Source organism: Acinonyx jubatus, chromosome D4 (genome assembly GCF_027475565.1).
Source record: "Acinonyx jubatus isolate Ajub_Pintada_27869175 chromosome D4, VMU_Ajub_asm_v1.0, whole genome shotgun sequence".
In the NCBI taxonomy this organism is placed as follows: domain Eukaryota; kingdom Metazoa; phylum Chordata; class Mammalia; order Carnivora; family Felidae; genus Acinonyx; species Acinonyx jubatus.
Genome location: NC_069391.1, coordinates 22,094,530 through 22,115,586, shown reverse-complemented (window position 1 = coordinate 22,115,586; position 21,057 = coordinate 22,094,530). Strand labels below are relative to the sequence as shown.

The window sequence follows — 21,057 nt, the reverse complement described above, 5'->3', positions numbered from 1 at the left end:
ATTAGAGATGGGATGTGACCCCTAGTACTCCTAGAGGAGTAATTTGACAGCCAAATCTATGGAGGGACCCCTGTCCACACTGCCCTGTGGTCCTTGGCTATTCCTGGTCAGAAAGCTTTGAAAATCTCTTAAAAGGCCTCATAACAACCCTGAAAGGTATATACTATAAATATCCCAATGTTACAGATAAGGAAACTGAGGCACAGGGCAATTAAGGTCACAGAGCTAATAAGTGATATAGTCAGGCAATCTGACTCTAGTTCAGGGCTCTTGGTTGCTTATTATGGGCTGAATTGTGACCAAAATTCATATACTGAAGCCTTAACTCTCAGTACCTCAGAATGTGATTGTATTTGGAGACGGACTTTAAAGAGGTGATTAAGTTAAAATGAGGTGGGTGGTTAAGATGGCTACTAATCCAATATGACTGATGTCCTTATAAGATTAGGAAATTAGGACAGACACAAACGGAGGAAAGACCATAAGAAGAGAAGTTTTCTAGAAGCCAAGGAAAGACATCTTAGAATGAATCCAACCCTGCTAATATATATTTTTTAATGTTTATTTATTTTTAGTTTGAGAGAGAGAGAGAGAGAGAGAGAGAGAGAGAGAGAGAGAGGCAGAGAGGCAGAGAGAAAGGGAGAGAGAGAATCCCAAGCCGGCTCTGTACACTCAGCACAGAGCCCAACACAGAGCTCAGTCCCATGACCTTGAGACCATGACCTGAATGGAAATCAAGAATCCGGTGTTTAACCAGCTGAGCCACCCAGGTGTCCCACAATTTGAGTTCTTTACTTACATTTTAGTAGGTAAAATGTAGTAAGTTCTTTACTTACGTTTTTTCACTAGGAGAAAATGGAAATGTCTGAAGTCCTGTTAATGAAGTCATGGAAGAATGTTGGTTTGTTTGATATAGATGAGTTAGTGGCATTTCTAACTCGACTAGAATACATAAAAGTTTAAAAATAACAAATTATATAAACCTTAAATAAAATTAAGTATAATTTAGAACTTTTTTTATAAATAACTATTATGTTGATCATTCTGTTACAATAAAAATTTTCAAAAATAATTTTTTAGTAAAAAGACATTTGGGTTACTTGAAATACAAAATGATAGTTTTAAATTTCCATATAAGGACTTACACATTTATCTGCACATTAAATCTGGTGATTTAAAAAAAATACACTGACAACTATATTGAGTTTATAGTATGAAATAAACTCTAAGAGTCTTATATGTAATAATGCTTTTAATTCTGAAACTTATGTTGTCAGTACTACAGAGACAGTACTACTTTTATCTCCATACGAAATATTGGTGAAGTTAAGTAAATAGTATTAATGGCGACTAATACTTTACCTTAATAAAACTAGAGTCTAGGTGGCCCAACACAGAGTTACAGATTTATAGGGTGGGCTTGAGAAACTGAAACTCATTTATTCATAAGTAGTCGGTGTGTTTCTATCACTTTCATAAATATAACTTCCAAAATGTAACTAAATAACAGTACCATCAACATAGTTAAGAAGCAACACAATTTGGCATTACAGTGGAACAAAAGATGATTCAGAGTCCAAATCTGGTAGGATAATAATAATAAAAATGATAGGATTGTTTTGGGTGATTAAAAAGTCAAATTTACAAAAGTATAACAAGGGTCAGCAAGATCACTAACACTGAGATAAAATATAAAATTTTATTTACTGAACTATAATATTATAAGATTTCTGATCTTCATATTAATGCTATTTCCTCCATTCTTCCTCAATCTTTTAATTCTCTCTGTATATTATTCAGTTTTGATGCCAGAAGGATAGAGTTAATTATCATAACAAATGTAAATGGATAGATAAGAGAAAAAAATGACAACTTGGATTGCAATAATCAAGTTTTAAATGTGAAAACTGTCTCATAGTAGACCTTATATGTGAATGTATTGTACTTTTACATCACATAGAGGTAATCTCTGATAAACTCAATGATTTATTCAAAATTTCTACCTGGTTGATTGTACTCCGGTTCACCATAGCTTTGAATGGCCAAAATCTCTGTGGAGCTGCATTTTATATCCTCAATGCCAATTCCATGCTTGGTAGTAAGATCTGAAAAGGGAGAAAGTTTACTATCAGCATAACTATTACATCAGTTTTTTGGTAATCTTTCTCATTCCACTGTGGCAATGACTCTGTTTTACTTAGTATACCATCAGAGCCAACTGAAGGCTGGGAGTGTAACACTTCAGTAAAGTCACTTGTCCTTTACATTAGCATTCATAGATTTTGTCCTCCTAACAAGCCAGTGGGCCACTCTGCAGTTTTAAGCTCTACTATGTTTTCAAGTTCTGGTATGAATTTGATCAACTTTCTTAGACTGACTTTTCATTCCTTTGCTTTGGCTTATAGATTGATCAGTAATTCACTTGATTTAGCCTTGTCTGCAAGGATTCCTTTAAGTCTGTGATCTATTAATGGCAAGCATCCCTGTCCTTAATGGACATCATAAATCTCCCTTTCCTCCTTTGTAATATTATACATCTTTGATGATTTCAACTGGAATTAAATAAAAAGGTAGTTAAATATTTGGGCTTAAATTGTCATTAGAAAGAATTCAACAATATTTACTAAATCTAACTGGGATAAAAACATCTACATTTTAGGTTATGATTCTCCCAGTCATCTGATTCCATGAGTCATAACCTCACTCTGTGCTTCTCCTTATATAACTAAACTCAGCCTAAGAGTTGTTAGTACTTTGTCATTGTTTATAAGAAAACAATTTTAAAAAATTAGAATAAGTCATAGGTGATTTAGCTTTATTTGTGTAATTATCTTGTCATGGTTAATTTCAGAGAGGTTTTAAGTTTGCAAGTATATAAAGAGAAAGACAATGAGAAAAGAATCTCATCAACAATAATTCTAAGATTCCACCATGTAAACTATAGACACTTCAAAAATCTGGAGGTTCAGAAAACAGTTTAATCAACACATTTTTACAACAAACATTATTAAGTAGTTTTACAAGTAATATACTTTTAAATTTATTCTCACCTCTTTTGAAAAGCTTTTCATTTTCATCTACATAATTTATTATTTCTGGCATTAAGTTTAACGATTCCTTTAGTTTGGTGAGTGATGGAATATCAACTTCTTGTTTGAGGCTTGTAGGTATTAAGAATTCACACTCAAGCAAAATTGATGGCTGAAATAACATGTAAAACAAGTTTTTAGGGAGATTTTCCAGATAAATATTTCTGGATTCATAAACAGATATATATAATTTATATTAAATTTATATAATTTTATAACTTTAACTGGTGTACCAAATTTGATTTATTTATTTACTTATAAAGTTTATTTATTTATTTTGAGAGACAGCAGCTTCACATAAGGGAGGAGGGGCAGAGAGAGAGGGAGAGAGAGAATCCCAAGCAGGCTCTGCACTGTCAGTTCAGAGCCCAATGCAAGGCTCAACCTCACAGTGACATCATGACCTGAGCTAAAATCAAGAGTTGGACACTTAACCAACTGAGCCACCCAGGCACCCCTAATTGGTATACCAAATTTTAAACTAAACATTCAAAAATTTTAATGTTATGCAAATACTTTAAAAAAACAGAGGTATACTAGCCAAAAATGTATTATAAACAATGTTCTGAGTAATGTCTTTTATGGCTACTGATTACACTAGTGATATACAATATCCCCAGATGCAGAAATATCTTCTTTTGGGTTAATAACAAATTTTAAAAATTCTACATTAAAAGCAGTAACTGCAGCAGATCAGAGATGGTGATTGGGGAGAAGTAAAAGGGGTAAATGAAATGGAATGGATCTTCACTGCACTTCATTAAATACACTTCTCTTTAATTCCTACAGAACTGGATTCTATGTGCATAATTCTCAGAGCTAATGGGTGAGGAAGAGGGGGACTAGAGAAAGGGGATAATAAGTGAATTAATATTTTCACCATGTGTGTTAAAATTTTTAATTGTAAGGAAACCCTTTAAATGCCTTAAGATATGGATATATCTATCTCCTTTGAATGCTTTAAGCCCAAATATACAATATTTTTAGTTGTCTCAAAAAAATGTTTAAAGTAATTTTATAAATGCATCTAATCTATGTGGGCCTAGTTTTTTGAGTTTGCTATGCTGCAAAAAGTTGTTTTTACTCTCAATTGCTAAAATTCTTTGTACTAATACCATAATAACAATTTTGTGTGCTATTGGAACTGTATACTAAAAAAGAGGGGGTGCTTTTGAGAAATTTGACCCTTTTTTTTTAAAGTTATTTTGAGAATGAAAGAGAAAGAGAGAGTGAGCAGGGGAGGGGCAGAGAGAGAGGGAGTGAGAATCCCAAGCAGACTCCATGCTGTCAGCATAGAGCCTGCTATGGAGCTCAGACTCAGGAACCATGAGATCATGACTTGAGCCGAAATCAAGAGTCAGGCACTTAACCGACTCAGCCACCCAGGTGCCCCAAAATTTGATCTTTAATATGAAAGATGCTATCTTCCTTATTAACCATTGGCAGCACCTAAAATGAAGTCTCAGACTATATTTATTCTTACTATTTCAGTGAGATCACTTCTCTTACATAGTGTGTGCTGTTTTGTGCTTAACTCATAAATCAAAATCAACAATTATAGCTTGTCTCCATTTTGTAAATTAGAACATGGCCACCTAATGTCTTATACCAGGTATATTTATTAAAATCATTAAGAAGGTTTTTAAATTCATTATACCTGGGCTGCAAAACAGATGAGTTTAATCAGAATATATCTGAGTAGGACCTAGGCTTCAGTATTTTATTAAAACTATCCAAGTAATTCCAATGTGTGGCTAAAGATTAGAACCATTATCTTAAATTTGACTCCACTATTAATATATTCAACTCATTACCAAATCTTTTTAAACTTGACAGTAGTAGATGGTCAATGTATTAAAATTTATAAAAGTGTGCTTTACTAACTTTTACAAAAATACTACTGAAAGCAAGTATTACAGTTTCATTTAAACCTACTGTATCTTCTAGTTTTTCCTGACAAAAGTTTTCTTTATCCATGTAAAAATCTTCTTTCACAAAATTTTTCAAATCTCCTTGAAAAGAGAAAGATTCCCTTAACAAAAAATGAAACATTAAGTTAGTGTTTACTAAAAGCAAGGTACATACTAAATGTAGTCAATCAAACTACACAATGATTAAAACTGGAGTTGAGGTAAAGCAATGATAAGATATTGATAACAACTAGACTTGTGAGCACATGAAGAATATTTTTACCTTTATTTTTCTTTTTTAGAGGGAGAAAGCTCACACAAGTGGGGGAGGGGCAGAGGAAGAGAGAGAGAGAATGTTACCCAGGCTCCACGCTCAGCACAGAGCCCAACTTGGGGCTTGTTCCCATGACCCTGGGATCATGATCTAAGCTAAAAATCAAGAGTTGGATGCTTAACCGACTGAGTCACCCAGGTGCCCAGAATATTTTCTCCTTTAAAAAATATTTACAACTTGGGGCACCTGGGTGGCTCAGCGGTTGGGCGTCTGACTTCAGTTCAGGTCATGATCTCGCCATTCTGTGGGTTCAAGCCTCGCATCCGGCTCTGTGCTGACAGCTCAGATCCTGGAGCCTACTTCAGATTCTGTGTCTTCCTCTCTCTGCTCCTTCCTACTTCAGGTGTTCATTCTCTCTCTCTCTCTCTCTCTCTCTCTCTCTCTCTCTCTCTCTCTCTGTCTCTCTCAAAAATAAATGAACATTAAAAAATTAAAAAAAAATATTTACAACCATAAAATACCTAGCAATAAATCTAACCAAAGAGGTGAAAAATCTATATACTGAAAGCTATAGAAAGCTTATGAAAGAAACTGAAGACGACACAAAAAAATGGAAAAACATTCCATGCTCCTGGATAGGAAGAACAAATATTGTTAAAATGTCAATACCACCCAAAGCAATCTACATATTCAATGCAATACTTATCAAAATAACACCAGCATTCTTCACAGCCAGATCAACCAATCCTAAAATTTGTATGGAACCAGAAAAGACCCCGAACAGCCAAAGCAATCTTGAAAAAGAAAACCAGGAGAAAAACACGAGGCATCACAATCCTGGACTTCAAACTGTATTACATAGCTGTAATCAAGACAGTATGGTACTGGCACAAAAACAGACACTCAGATCAATGGGACAGAATAGAGAACCCAGAAATGGACCCACAAATGAATGGCCAACTAATTTTTGACAAAGGAGGAAAGAATATCGAATGGAATAAAGACAGTCTCTTCAGCAAGTGATGCTGGGAAAACTGGACAGCAACATGCAGAAAAATGAACCTGGGCCACTTTCTTACACCATACACAAAAATAAACTCAGAATGGATGAAAGACTATAAATGTAAGACAGGAAGCCATCAAAATCCTCAAGGAGAAAGCAGGCAAAAACCTCTTTGACCTTGTCTGCAGCAACTTCTTACTCAACACCTCTTCAGAGGCCAGGGAAACAAAAGCAAAAGAACTATTGAGACCTCATCAAAATAAAAAACATCTGGGGTGCCTGGGTAGCTCAGTTGGTTGAGTGTCCCACTTCAGCTCAGGTCATGATCTCGCCGTCCGTGAGTTCGGGCCCTGCATCGGGCTCTGTGCTGACAGCTCAGAGCGTGGAGCCTGTTTCAGATTCTGTGCCTCCCTCTCTCTCTGCCCCTCCCCTGCTCATGCTCTGTCTCTCTATCTCTGAAAAATGAATAAACCTTAAAAAAATAAAAATTATAAAAAATAGGGGCGCCTGAGTGGCTCAGTAGATTAAGCATCTGACTTTGGCTCAGGTCATGATCTCATGGTTCATGAGTTCAAGCCCCACATCGGGCTCTGTGCTGACAGCTCAGAGCCTGGAGCCTGTTTCAGATTCTGTGTCTCCCTCTCTCTCTGCCTCTCCCCCTCTCACACTCTTTTTCTCTCAAAAATACATAAATATACATACACACATACATACATACATAAAAAGCTTTTGCACAGCAAAGGAAACAATCAGCAAAACTAAAAGGCAGCTGACAGAATGGGAGAAGATATTTGCAAACGACATATCAGATAAAGGGTTAGTATCCAAAATCTATAAAGAACTCATCAAACTCAACACCCAAAAAAACAAATAATCCAGTGAAGAAATGGGCAAAAGACAAGAATAGATACTTCTCCAAAGAAGACATCCAGATGGCCAACTGACACATGAAAAAATGCTCAACATCACTCATCATCAGGGAAACACAAATCAAAACCACAATGAGATACCACCTCACACCTGTCAGAATGGCTAACATTAACAACTCAGGCAACAGATGTTAGTGAGGATGTGGAAAGAGAGGATCTCTGGCATTGCTGGTGGGAATGCAAACTGGTGCAGCCACTCTGGAAAACAGTATGGAGGTTCCTCAAAAAATTAAAAATAGAACTACCCTGTGACCCAGCAACTGCACTACTAGGTATTTATCCAAGGGATACAGGAATGCTGTTTTGAAGGGGCACATGCACCCCAATGTTTATAGCAGCACTATCAACAATAGCCGAAGTATGGAAAGAGCCCAAATGTCCATCGATGGATGAATGAATAAAGAAGATGTGGTATATAGATATACAATGGAGTGTTACTTGGCAATCAAAAAGACTGAAAATTTTCCATTTGCAACTACATAGATGGAACTAGAGGGTATTATGCCAAGCAAAATTAGTCAGAGAAAGACAAATATCATATAACTTCACTCACATGAGGACTTTAAGGCACAGAACAGATGAACATAAGGAAAGGGAAACAAAAATAATATAAAAGCACGGAGGGAGACAAAACAGAAGAGCTTCATAAATATGGAGAACAAACTGAGAGTTACTGGAGGGGTTGTGGGAGGCAGGATGGGCTAAATGGGTAAGGAGCATTAAGGAATCTACTCCTGAAATCATTGTTGCACTATATGCTAACTAACTTGGATGTAAATTAAAACAAAAACAAAAACAAAAACAATTACCCATAAAATCTTTTGAGACAGTATTAACAATCATTTTAAGTTGTATTTTTGTTAACAAATTGCAACAGAGATAATATGAACTTCTTTGATTTCGGTAAACTTAAGTATAAAAAGTTTTATATTTAATGTTGATAATTTTAAAGACAGGTCTATCTTAATTAAATCAATAAACTTAAATTCTTTTAAATGCCAAATATAATATATATATACATATATATATGTATATATATGTGTGTGTGTGTGTATATATATATATATATATATATATATATATATATATATATAAAATCAACATTGGACAATTAAGTACCTGAAGAAATTAGCTTCTGTGAAGATCTGTCCTTTGAAATCTAAAATGGGGTCATTTATCAAATATAGTTTTAGCCTACTCAACAGAGTATGCAAAGTTGGTAGCTGACTTTTATAGGACATCAAGCTATTTACAAAAATTATTTCTTCATCAATAGAAAAATCTGGAAAAAAAAAGAAATGTAAAGGAATAAGAAAAAAAATCTAAAAGTTACACAACGGGATCTAGATAGTTACTGCAGTCAGCATTAGATATAGGTGGGATTTTCAAACACACTTTAAAGTCCTTAGTTCTTCATTGTATTGTGCATATAAAGCATGCTGCATAGGATTAGCATATAGGTAAAAGCTCAATAGATTTTAGTATTACTTAGTACACCAAGTAGTAACCAAACATCCTGAAAGAGTTGTAATGCTTCATTTTTTATTTTTCAACAGAGATTAGTTTAATCAAGGGAGGAAAATATCTTACGGCCTTATGCTTCAAAACAACCAGGAGTAGCCTAAGCAAAGTTGTAAAGAAATAAAAGCATTTGACTTTTTCTGAACCTAGTCTTTTCTTTGCATCATTTTACCTCTTTTTTGTTTGTTTGTTTTTCAGTTTTTTATTTACTTGGAGAGATAGAGAGCAAGTGGGGGAAGGGCAGAAAGAGAGGGAGAGAGAAATCCCAAGCAGGTTCCACACTGTCAGTGCAGAGCCCGATGAGGGGTTCAATCTCACAGACCATAGAAATCATGACCTGAGCCGAAGTGAAGAGCCGGAAGCTTAACCAACTGAGCCACCCGGGTGCCCCGAATCATTTTACCTCTTAAAGTCTCTAATTCATCCCCAGAGATTCTGAGATGTAGAGAATGGAGATGGTCTACAAAACCTACGAATGAGATCAACTCAGATTCTATCATTGCAATGATAAAAAAAAAAAATTGTTTCTATTGTAAATTAGAAGTAGAAAATTATAGTCAATTTTACAACGAAAGTTATATGGCAAGATCTACTTGAGAAGTGTGATACATATTATATATTAGGAAATACTATAGCTAACAGTTAATTGCTGGAATAAATTTCTCCTATCCCCACCCTACGATGTTCAAGTTATTTTAAAATCTTAGCCAACTGTGTCAGTGCTTTAAACAGTTTCTGAGCCAAGGGAGAGAACATAAAACTTGCTCCTGTTCTTCAGTGAGATCCTGAGTGGAAAGAGGAAAAGGAAAATCTAAGTTCAGATGAAAAACTGCTCAGAAAGCCAAATTTCAAAAGCAAAAGCCCCACTGAGGGAGGAGCAACAGTCTCTTGTTCTGGGTAGTGACCTTTCAGTTAGGTACTTTTAGAATGGCATGAGAGACAAATAGCATGGAGTGATGTCTCCCATAACCAATTACATCATTGGTATGCATATGTTTAATAAATATGTGGTGTTAAGAAGGCAGCCAGGAAACATCCCTTTGCCTGGTGCTACCTTGAAATGCCAAGAAAACTTGTTCTATAAACTGGCCTCCTAAGAGATTACTTACTGAACCTGTTAAGTTCCTAATAATTTCATGGCCAAGAGTTCTCAATTTCATGGCATAGTTCTTTTATATACCAAAGAAAGCCAGCCAATCAATTCAATGTCTAAATAGGACCTATGTGAGACCATTTAAGATTGTTCATTCATACATCCATTCTGTAAGTATTAACAAAGTCATATTCATAGCAAAACCACAAACAGCATTTGTTTATATCCCTGTCTCCACCTTGCACTTCCAAACACAGGCCCTCTAGCCATCTTCCCTTCCAACGGCTCATCCTACTATTTCTGTGAGTGCATGGAAACATCTATCAGTTATGAAGTCCTGTTTTCCAAGCACCCTTTTTTGAAAGAGCCACTTGAGGGCAGCATCACACCATAACCAATGTTCTTTGTAACCACACAATAATTGTTTTAGGAAGGGTACTACTTCCTATAGTCTTAAGGTTATACAACATTTCCTGGAGTTCTTACTTTCTTACAGCTCTTCTATGCACCAACATGGATATGAGGAGACTGTTTTCTTCTATTGTAAAAGAGTGTTAAATTGTTATAAAGAAACAAAATTTTAGCTAGTTAACTATGAAAAGCAACAGAAAATAGAGGTCTACTGACACGAAAGACAAGTTTATTCTTGGCAGAAGATTCTTGTGTCTTCCTAGGAAACCCAAGATAACTAAATGAAAACAAATAAAGGAGTTCACTAGGTGTCTGATAAAAAAAAATAAAATCTATGGTTTTCAAACATATAAAAACCTCAAAAATTAATGGAAAAATTCATTCATAATGGTGACAAGTATACAAACATTGAAGTAGCAACATAACAAAAATGAGCAAGAAAGTATATGCAGGAAACTAAAACTTTAATGAAGACCATTAAAAACTGAATAAAAGCCCAGATAAACCATTTTCCTGGCTAGTAAGACTAACTATGGTAAAAAAAAAAAAAGTAAAAATCCCAATGACATTTCAATTTGTCAAGAGATCTGTTTTGGAATGTGGAAAACCGATTTACTGAAAGTAAATCTGGAAGAATAAGGACATGAGAGTAGGGAAAAAAATTTTAAAACCAAAAACATATATACTATTAATACATGTTATAATTATACATTAAATAGTTAAAACTGTATGATACAATTACAGATAAATCAATAGAATATAATAGAAAATCCAGAAACATTCTAATGTGGGCAAGGATTTAGCATATTTAGTAAGTTGCATTTCTAAACAGTAGAGAAAGGAAAGACTATTCCATAAATGAAACTGAGACAATTGCCAACACATTTGGAAAAAATATTTTTTATTCTTACTTTTATTTATTTATATTTTTAATGTTTATTCATTTTTTGAGTGAGAGAGAAAGAGAGCATGAGTGGGGGAGGAGCAGAGAGAGAGGCAGACACAGAATCCAAAGCAGGCTCCAGGTTCTGAGCTGTCAGCACAGAGCCCAACACGGGCCCGAACCCACAAGACATGAGATCATGACCTAAGCCAAAGTTGGATGCTTAACCAACTGCACTATCAGGCACCCTGATATCTGTACTTTTAAAGATATACCAAAGTCTTAAGGAAAACCTTAAAGAAAATATGAATAAATATTTATCTAATTTAAGGAAGAATTTTCTAAGTATAAAAGCAATGAAAGAAACCTTAAAAGAAAACACTAATGAAACTAGTTAATTTCAAATATATTAAATATATCTTTTAACAAATATATCTTCTATTCTTATACTTAATATATATAATAGAAAAATAGATAGGGACGCCTGGGTGGCTCAGTCAGTTGAGCGTCTGACTTCAGCTCAGGTCATGATCTTGCAGTTTGTGAGTTCAAGCCCCGCATCAGACTCTGTGCTGACAGCTTGGAGCCTGGAGCCTGCTTCAGATTCTGTGTCTCCTTCTCTCTCTGCCCCTCCCCCACTTGTGCTCTGTCTCTATCAAAAATAAATAAATGTAAAAAAATTTTTTTAAAATAGATAAAAGTGAGAATCATTTCACAAAATAAAAATATATAAATGGCCAGTAAACATGAATAATTTTTAAAATACAAGTAAAAACATAATTTTTGTCCATCACATTGGTTAAAATATATTAACATAATATTAGTAGTAATATACCCAATGATGATAAGGTTGCTGTGAACAGGGTATCCTCATATCATGCTAGTGGACAAATAGCTAAAAGAAATACATATATCAGATAATTCCACTTCCACAAATTCACTCCAAGGAAAGAATTGGAAATGGAAGCATATGTTCATGTACATATTTGAAATTAAAAACAACATTACTGGGGTGCCTGGGTGGCTCAGTCGGTTAAGTGTCCAACTTTGGTTCAGGTCAGTGAGATCAGGTCATGATCTCACAACTCGTATGCCGACAGCTCAGAACCTGGAGCCTGCTTCAGGTTCTGCATCTCCCTCTCTCTCTGCCCTTCCCCTGCTCATGCACAGTCTCCCAAAAATAAATAAACATTAAAAAATTTTTTAACTAAAAAAAACATTAGTGTCCTCAAATTGGGAGATGTATGATACATACATAAGATTTAAAACTGGGGTCATTAAAAGCCATGCTTTTTTTTATTATTTAAATCCAAGTTAGTTAACATAGAGGGCAATAATGATTTCAGGAGTAGAATTTAGGGATTTCTCACTTACATAGAACACCCAGTGTTCATCCCAACAAGTGCTCCACTTAATGCCCATCACCTATTTAGCCCATCCCCCCACCTAACACCCCTCCAGCAACCCTGTTTGTTCTCTGTATTTAAGAGTCTCTTTATGGTTTGCTTCCCTGTTTTTATCTTATTTTTGCTTCCCTTCCTTTATGCTCATCTGTTTTGTATCTTAAATTCCACATATGAATGAAATCATATGATATCTGTCTTTCTCTGACTTATTTTGAAAAGCCATGCTTTTGAAGATAACTATGTGCTGAAATGTTCCCAATGTTAATATTTAAAAATAATATAATACAGACAAAATATGATCTCAAGAGTAAAATGATTTATGTTTAGATTATAGAGTTGGAAGTTTTTAATAAAGGGATATTCTATATATTTAGAATGTACATATTTTTTAATAGACGTAGAAAACATAGTTCAGTCCTCATTCATGATCAAAAGCTCTTAGCAAACTCAGAACAGAAAGAGCTTCCTCAGCCCAATAAATTCTTTCAACATTTCACCATTGAAACTGATGTAAATACTGTAAATGATTCACCACTAAAATGGTATTTACATCATTCTTAATGGTGAAACATTAGAGTATCTTCTTTACTGTCAAGAACAAGACAAAGACGGCAACCATCACTGCTTGAATTGAACAATGTACTGGAGGTCTTAGCATAATAAGACAAAAAAAAAAAGATATAAATGTAAAGTCAGAAACAGACAGCCAACAAAATCAATGTCATAAAGAGATACCTGTAGACACTCTCACTGTAGCATTATTCACGATAGCCAAGGCATGGAAACCATGTAAGTGTCTGTCCATAGATGAATGGATAAAGAAAATGTGCTTTAAAGAAAATATGTTTTACACACACACACACACACACACACACACACACACACACACAAATATTGTTCAACCTTAAAAAATAAGGAAATCCTGCTATTTGCAATATGAATGAACATTAAAGGACATTTTGCTAAGTGAAATAAACAAGGCAGAGAACAACAAATACTGCATGGTATGACTTATATGTTGAATCTAAAAAAAAAGTAGGACTCATGAAAACAGAGAGTAGAATGGTGGTTGCCATGGGGCTGGGCTGTGGGGAAATAGGGAGAGACTGGTAAAACAGACAAACTTCCAGAATAAGGTGTGAGGATCTGATGTATAACATGGTAACTATCATTGATAATACTGTAGTGTATAACTGAAATTTGCTAAAAGAATAGAACCTAAGTGTGTTCTTACCAAAAAAAAAAAAAAAAGAAGAAGAAGAAGAAAGTGAATATGTGAAGTGATGGATGTGTTAATTCAATGAATGGGAATCTTTCACAATGTATATGTATGTTAAGTTACCACATTGTACACTTTAAATATATTACAATTTTTATTTATTAATTATACTTCAATAAAGCTGGAAAAATACATGGGTGGTTGATGAAGCCAGAGACTGATGCTTTTTATTATAAACTTTGAATAACTATTTGCCTCTCTAAACTAAATGCATGTGCAACTTTCTTAAAAAATTAAAAATAAAGTGATCTTTACTCTGAAAACTATAGAACATTTATGAATGAAACTGAAGAGGACACAAAGAAATGGGAAAGAATACCATGCTCGTGGACTGGAAGAAAAAACATTGTTTAAATATCTATACTACCCAAAGCAATCTACACATCTAATGCAATCTCTATCAAAATACCACCAGCATTTTTCACAGTGCTAGAACAAACAATCCTAAAATTTGTAGGAACCATCAAAGATCCCAAATGCCAAAGCAATTCTGAAAAAGAAAAGCAAACCTGGAGGCATCGCAGTTCCAGACTTCAAGCTATATTACAAAGCTGCAGTAATCAAGACAGTAGGGTATCAGCACAAAAACAGACACATAGATCAATGGAACAAAATAGAAAACTCAGAAATAGACCCACAACTATACGGTCAACTCATCTTTGACAAAGCAGGAAAGACTATCCAATGGAAAAAAGACAGTCTCTTCAAAATGGTGTTGGGAAAACTGGATAGCAACATGCAGAAGAATGAAACTGGGCCACTTTCTTACACTACACACAAAAATAAATTCAAATGGATGAAAGACCTAAATGTGAGACAGGAAATCATCAAAATCCTAGAGGAGAACACAGGCAACAACCTCTTTGACCTCGGTTGGAGCAACTTCTTCTTAGACATGCCACCAGAGGCAAAGGAAACAAAAGCAAGAATGAACTATTGGGACTTCATCAAGATAAAAATCTTCTGCACAGCAAAGGAAACAACAAAACTAAAAGCCAGCCTACAGAATGGGAGAACATATTTTCAAATGACATATCTGATAAAGGATGAGTCTCCAAAATCTATAGAGAACTTATCAAACTCAACACCTTAAAAACAAATAATCCAATTAAGAAATGGGCAGAAGACATGAATGGACATTTTTCCAAAGAAGACATCCAGATGGCTAACAGACACATGAAAAGATGCTCAATATCACTTATCATCAGGGAAATACAAATCAAAACCACGATGAGATATCACCTTACACCCTATCAAAATGGTTAAAATTAACAATACAGAAAACAACAGATACTGGCAAGGATGCAGAGAAAGGAGAACCCTTTTACACTGTTGGTGGGAATACAAATGGGTGCAGCCACTCTGGAGAACAGTATGGAGGTTCCTCAAAAAGTTAAAAATAGAACTACCTTATAATTCAGCAATTGCAGTACTAGGTATTTACCTAAAGGATACAAAAATACAGATTGAAAGGGGTACACACACCCTGATGTTTATAGCAGCATTATCAAAAACAAATTATGGAAAGAGCCCAAATGTCCATCAACTGATGAATGGACAAAGAAGATGTGGTTTATATATACAGTGGAATATCATTCAGCCATCAAAAAGAATGAAATTTCACCATTTGCAATGATGTGGATGGTGCTAGAGGATATTATGTTAAGCGAAATAAGTCAGAGAGAGACAGCTACCATATGATTTCACTCACATGTGGAATTTAGGAAACAAAATTGCTGAACATATGGGTAGGGAAAAAGAAAAGAGAGAGAGAGGGAAGCAAACCATAAGACACTCTTAACAATAGAGAACAAACTGAGGGTTGATGGAGGGAGGTGGATGGGGGATGAGATAAATGGGTGATGGGTATTAAAGAGGACACTTGTTATGATGAATCACCAAATTCTACTCCTGAAACCAATATTAAACTAGAATTTAAATAAAAACGTAGAAATTTTTAAATTAAATTATATTACATTAAATTAAAAATAAAGCTACATTTACATTTGATTATATATTACTGGGATGTCTAAAAGGATATGCATAAAATTATTACATTTACTGACAAATAACATGTGAATGTTGTAGCAAAATTACTACATATCAACAAACCAACAAACAATAAAAGAAAATTACCCACTGTTTTTATCTTAAAGAAATATATGTTTTGAAATCAACTTATAATTCAGTAATTAATGACATTCTTTTAAGACAGAGAATTTACAGTAGCAACTGAATTTCAAAGCATAATGCATTCCTTTTGATTTAAACATTGAGACCAAAGTATCTATAAATCTGGCAGCAATCAATATAGCTGCAAAGAAAATAAATCAAATTGCAAATGTAAATTTATAAAACGATATCTAATGACATAAGACCCCAAAGGCAATATAGGATATATATTTAGGAGACCCAAGCATATTTCTTAAAATTTTTTTAATGTTTACTTATTTTTGAGAGAGAGAGAGACAGCCCAAACAGGGGAGGGGCAGAGAGAGAGAGGGAGATACAGAATCTGAAGCCAGCTCCAGACTCTGAGCTGGCATAGAGCCCAACACTGGGCTCAAACCCATGAACCATGAGATCATGACCTGAGCCAAAGTCGGACACTTAACCGAGGCACTCAGGCACCCGACCCAAGCATATTTTCATTCAGTGAATAGTAGTTAAAGAGGCTTCTGACTCTAGTTGATGGTAGATATTATGAAGTTTGCCAATAACAGCTTCTGGTTTTCCACATTAATAATAATAGCTATGTTTGTGTATCTGTTATTTTTATACACCATCTCTTTACATGTACATATATATTAGTTGATCCCTATATTTCTATTATTTTTTTTAATTTTATTTTTTTATTTTTAGAGAAAGAGAGTGCACAAGCAGTAAGGAGGGGCAGAGGGAGAGAGAGAATCTTACGCAGGATCCACACTCAGCGTGAAGTCAAATACACAGCTCTATCTCACAACCCTGAAAGCATGACCTGAGCTGAAATCAAGAGTAAGGTGTTCAGTCGACTGAGCCACCCAGGTACCCCTGAATCCCCACATTTTTATAAGAAAATTAGAAGAATTAAGAGAAATTATAGAAGAAAATTGAAAACCATAATTTTTAATAACCGTCCCCAAATTGCACCACTTTTTAAGAGTAGATTCAGACTATGATCAAATCCTCTGACTCCAAATTCAGATTATTCCTAATACATCATTCTCTCAAGTTTAGTCTTTAATGAAATTTCTTACTCTCTTTCATCTCAAACTAGAAGACGGATTTAACTCTATATCATCACACACCTGTTTGCCAACATTAAAAATCTTATACACAATTTATGTATTTGCATTAAAACAGTAGTAAAAGGACCAAATTATTATATATTATTTATCTGTTAGGTTATTGTAGCTCAAGCTATAGCATACCTTAAACTTTAAGTCTTTTTATTTTAAAAGGGAATAGGCTGTTCCACATACAAGAGAAGTAGTTCTCAGCAAGTTGGAAGAATTCAACACCTTTTAGGAAGATGAAAATTTGGAATATAATTTGGATAAAATGTACTTTAATTATTATTTATGGTAAGTTTGTAAAAACTAGGTGAATTTCCTGATCTAATACTGCAACTATTCCAACTCTACTTTGAATTATAGTTTCACATAAATTAGATGAGACAGAAAATCTTTAGTATATTTTGGAAAATAAAATATAGCCATCATTTAATAATCTACTACTTTAAAGTTATACCAGGTTGCTGTGTCATCAGATCCTTGCACAGATGCTAATATCATTGTAGTAATATGATGTGAACACACTATGATCAAGTCCCTGATGCTATTTTGAGGCCCAGCACACATAAACTCCAAAAACAACCAAATTCACAAAAAGGGGATGAAGATGAAAGAGAAGTATTTCCATAATGTGGCAAAGCTTGGAATTATAATTTTGCAGGTGGATACCTTTAATAAAATAGAAAAATTAAAAATCCAATTAAAAAAATTCACCAAAATGAACAACTGTATGTTACTAAGATATGTTTTATAATGATAGAAATAACAAATGTTTTACCTTCATTCTGTGCTTGAAGTGCTGGATATTTTTCTAAACCGCTGACAAGTGTAAAGACTTCAGTGTAGTCCTCATGGGTGTATAAACTGGTTTCCTCTACTTCACTTTGGGAGTTTGGGTTTGAACTTGGAACAACTTCCTCAAATTCACAGTTAATCTGGGTCACCATTCCTGTGATTGTTTTTCTATGACAGTATAAAATTACTGATTTTATGTATGTCATTTTAAAGCATCTTTATTTAACAAATAGTATATGTTCATTGTAAAATTACAAAATTCCAACAGACACAGAGAAAAATTACCCATAGCCCCAATACTCAAGAGATTTAAAAAATTGTGTACTTTTTAAATTACTTTTGAATATTTTTACACAAAAGTGGATTCATGCACATATGAAACCTGCCTTTTCTGGTAAACAATAAAATATGAGTACATTTACATATCAATCAATGTACACTCACTTTATTTTTGAACACATGAACAGGATCCTATTGTATTGGTAAACCATAATTGACTCAAACAGTTCCCTATTATTGGCAATTTAAATTTGTTGTAATCATTTGCTATTATAATGCAAGGAATATCTTTATGCACTTGCCTAATTGTTTTCTCAAAATGTTTCCTAAAAACGGAAATGATGAGGTTAAAGGTATGCAGATTTGCCATGCATTGCCAAATTGCCATAGTGTTGGGTATTCAATGTCTGCTTTTCCATATCACTATCCAACATTTTATATTCTGTTCTTCAAACTAGGAAGCTGATCTCCATGACCAAACTAAACTCTCTTGCCCTCTGGCTTCTGGTTGGGTTCAGCCAATAGGAAGCCAAGAGGAAACATTGGCAGGAGATCAAAGGTGGGAAGAGAGGTCTGGATATTATTCTTCCCAAATCCTTCTCTTCTGGGCCACAGTGGCTGCATTCTTCTACCAATGGTTACATCTCTTGTCAGACAGCCCCTCTCCTATAACTAGCTGCAGTTCTTACTGGGTTGATTACTGCTCAGTCCTTTTGCTGCTTCAAGCTTAGAGTGTTAACAACTTCCTGCAGTTGCTTAATCTGGGCACATTTTTTGTCTCCCTTGACTTTGCCCATACTTTGCCTGTTTGCTGATTCATCCAGGTATATCTGTCACTGTCTGTAACATTGGGATATTTGGACTTATGAGAGATTTTTTAAATAATGTTTATTTAGTTTTGAGAGAGAGAGAAAGAAAGAGAGAGAGAGAGAAAGCATGATTGGGGGAGGAAGGAGGGGGGGCAGACAGAGGATCCAAAGCAGGATCTGCGCTGACAGCAGCAAGCCTGATGCAGGGCTTGAACTCACAAGCTGTGAGATCATGACCTGAGCTGAAGCTGGACACTTAACCAACTGAGCCACCCAGGTGCCCCCTTATAAGAGATGTTTTTAATGAATTTTCTAACAAATAAATATATTATTGGCTACACAGTCTAATACACCTTTTAGCTATATATTCTAATATACCTTTTTCTCCCTGATATCCTAAACTATTTTAGCCTCACTGATTCCCTACACAGACTGAGAGAACCAAAATCAATATAACTCCCCAATGTAACTGGAGAAAAATGAATATGCCATATCTTCAAATCACATATAGAAAATTCTCTCAAGTTTCTCCTTTACTCTTTAAGATAATGCAAGGTACAAGAAAAAAATTTTCAACTCACCCAGGTCCATTTTACTCATAAGACCATTGATTCCTATGTGAATGTTTATACACTTAAGTTTAGCACTTATATCACAGTTATCCTTTTGGTTTTAAATATTACTGGTAGGGTGAGCACTTTGTAATAATCCTTGGTAGTACCGTTTTGAGAAAACCCAGAGAAATCTCTTTCCCTAGATATAAATGTTCTATGAAGAAAAGTATTTCCTGGATCTCCTCCTACCTCCTTGTCCAATATTATCTATTCTTTGCTCACTGGTGTCTCCTCCTCTGCCTAACCTGTAGATAGTGGTATTTCCCAGGCTTCCAGTCTAGATGGTGTTTGCTGTCTTTCCATATCATGGTACTTGGGTAAGTTCATCCACTCCAATTCACTAATTCCTTAATCTAAAAGAAATATTTACTGAGCGTCTATAATGTGCTAACACCATTTTAGGCACTGAGAATGGAGTGGTAAAACAAAACAGTGTTCTTACCCTCATGAAGTTTACCTATTAGTAGGATGATAAACAAACAAACAAACAAATAACATAATGTCAGGTGGGGGAAAACTGTTATGAATAAAATATTAGGACTTCAAGTAACAGCCAGAGGGTTGGTAAGAGGTATATTTTAGAGAGGGTAGTTAGTGAACGGCCAGCTGAGGAGCTGATAATTCCACAGCTACCTGAATAATCGTAGGGTACTCTGGGGAACAAGGTTGGCATATTCTAAGAAAAGCAGAAAGAACAGGGTGACTGGAACAGAATAAGGTTAGATACATAGGCAGGGACAAGATCATGTTGGACATTATAACATCTGGCAAGAACTTTGGATTTTACTCTACATGCAATGGCATATGGTCAGTAAGTTATAACATGATCTGATTTGTGTCTTAAAAAAAAAAAATTCCAGGCAAAGTCCTAGAAGAAAAGAGGAGTAAATCCTCATGATTTGGATTAAGCAAAGCCTTCTCAGATATGATGCCAAAAGCCCAAGTGACAAAAGAAAAAATGGATAAATTGGACTTCATCAAAATAAAAAAAAAAATGCGCTCCAAAGGATACCATCAAGAAAGCAAAAAGACAATCCACAGAAGAAAATATTTATAAATCATGTATCTGATAAGAGACTTGTATCTAGAATATATAACAAACCCTTAAAATTCAATTATAAAAAGACATATAAACCGACTAAAAAATGTGCAAAGAACTTGAATAAACATTTTCTCAAAGAAGATAAAGGCCAATAATTACATAAAAAGATGCTAAACATCATTAGCCATGAGGGAAATGCAAATCAAAGTACAATGACATACAATGAGCCACCCATTAGGATGGCTATAATCAGAAAGACAGCAAACAATAAGTGTTGGCAAGGATGTAAACAAATTGTGACCTTCATACACTGTGGGTAGACATGCAAAATGGTACAGTTGCTTGAAAAATTTGGCAATTCTTCAAACAGTTAAACACTGAGTTACCATGTGATCTAGCAATTCCACTATTAGAGAAATTAAATGATATGTATGCACAAAAACTC

General features: G+C 34.7%; 1 protein-coding gene across 6 annotated transcripts in view; it reads right to left on the bottom strand.

Annotated features, from left to right (window-relative positions):
- Positions 1–21,057, bottom strand: part of SHOC1 (shortage in chiasmata 1) — an 84,325-nt gene that overhangs the window by 49,057 nt on the left and 14,211 nt on the right. For 4 of the 6 annotated variants that reach the window (XM_053204802.1, XM_027034824.2, XM_053204799.1 and 1 more), the window contains 6 exons: positions 17,852–18,036; positions 8,325–8,487; positions 5,025–5,121; positions 3,051–3,201; positions 2,004–2,105; positions 837–942 (listed from right to left, as the gene is read on the bottom strand). In XM_053204802.1, the coding sequence (XP_053060777.1) occupies positions 837–942; positions 2,004–2,105; positions 3,051–3,201; positions 5,025–5,121; positions 8,325–8,487; positions 17,852–18,036 (804 nt within the window). The remainder of the gene's footprint in view (positions 1–836; positions 943–2,003; positions 2,106–3,050; positions 3,202–5,024; positions 5,122–8,324; positions 8,488–17,851; positions 18,037–21,057) is intronic. The other 2 variants (XM_053204800.1, XM_053204801.1) reach the window with 1 other exon arrangement.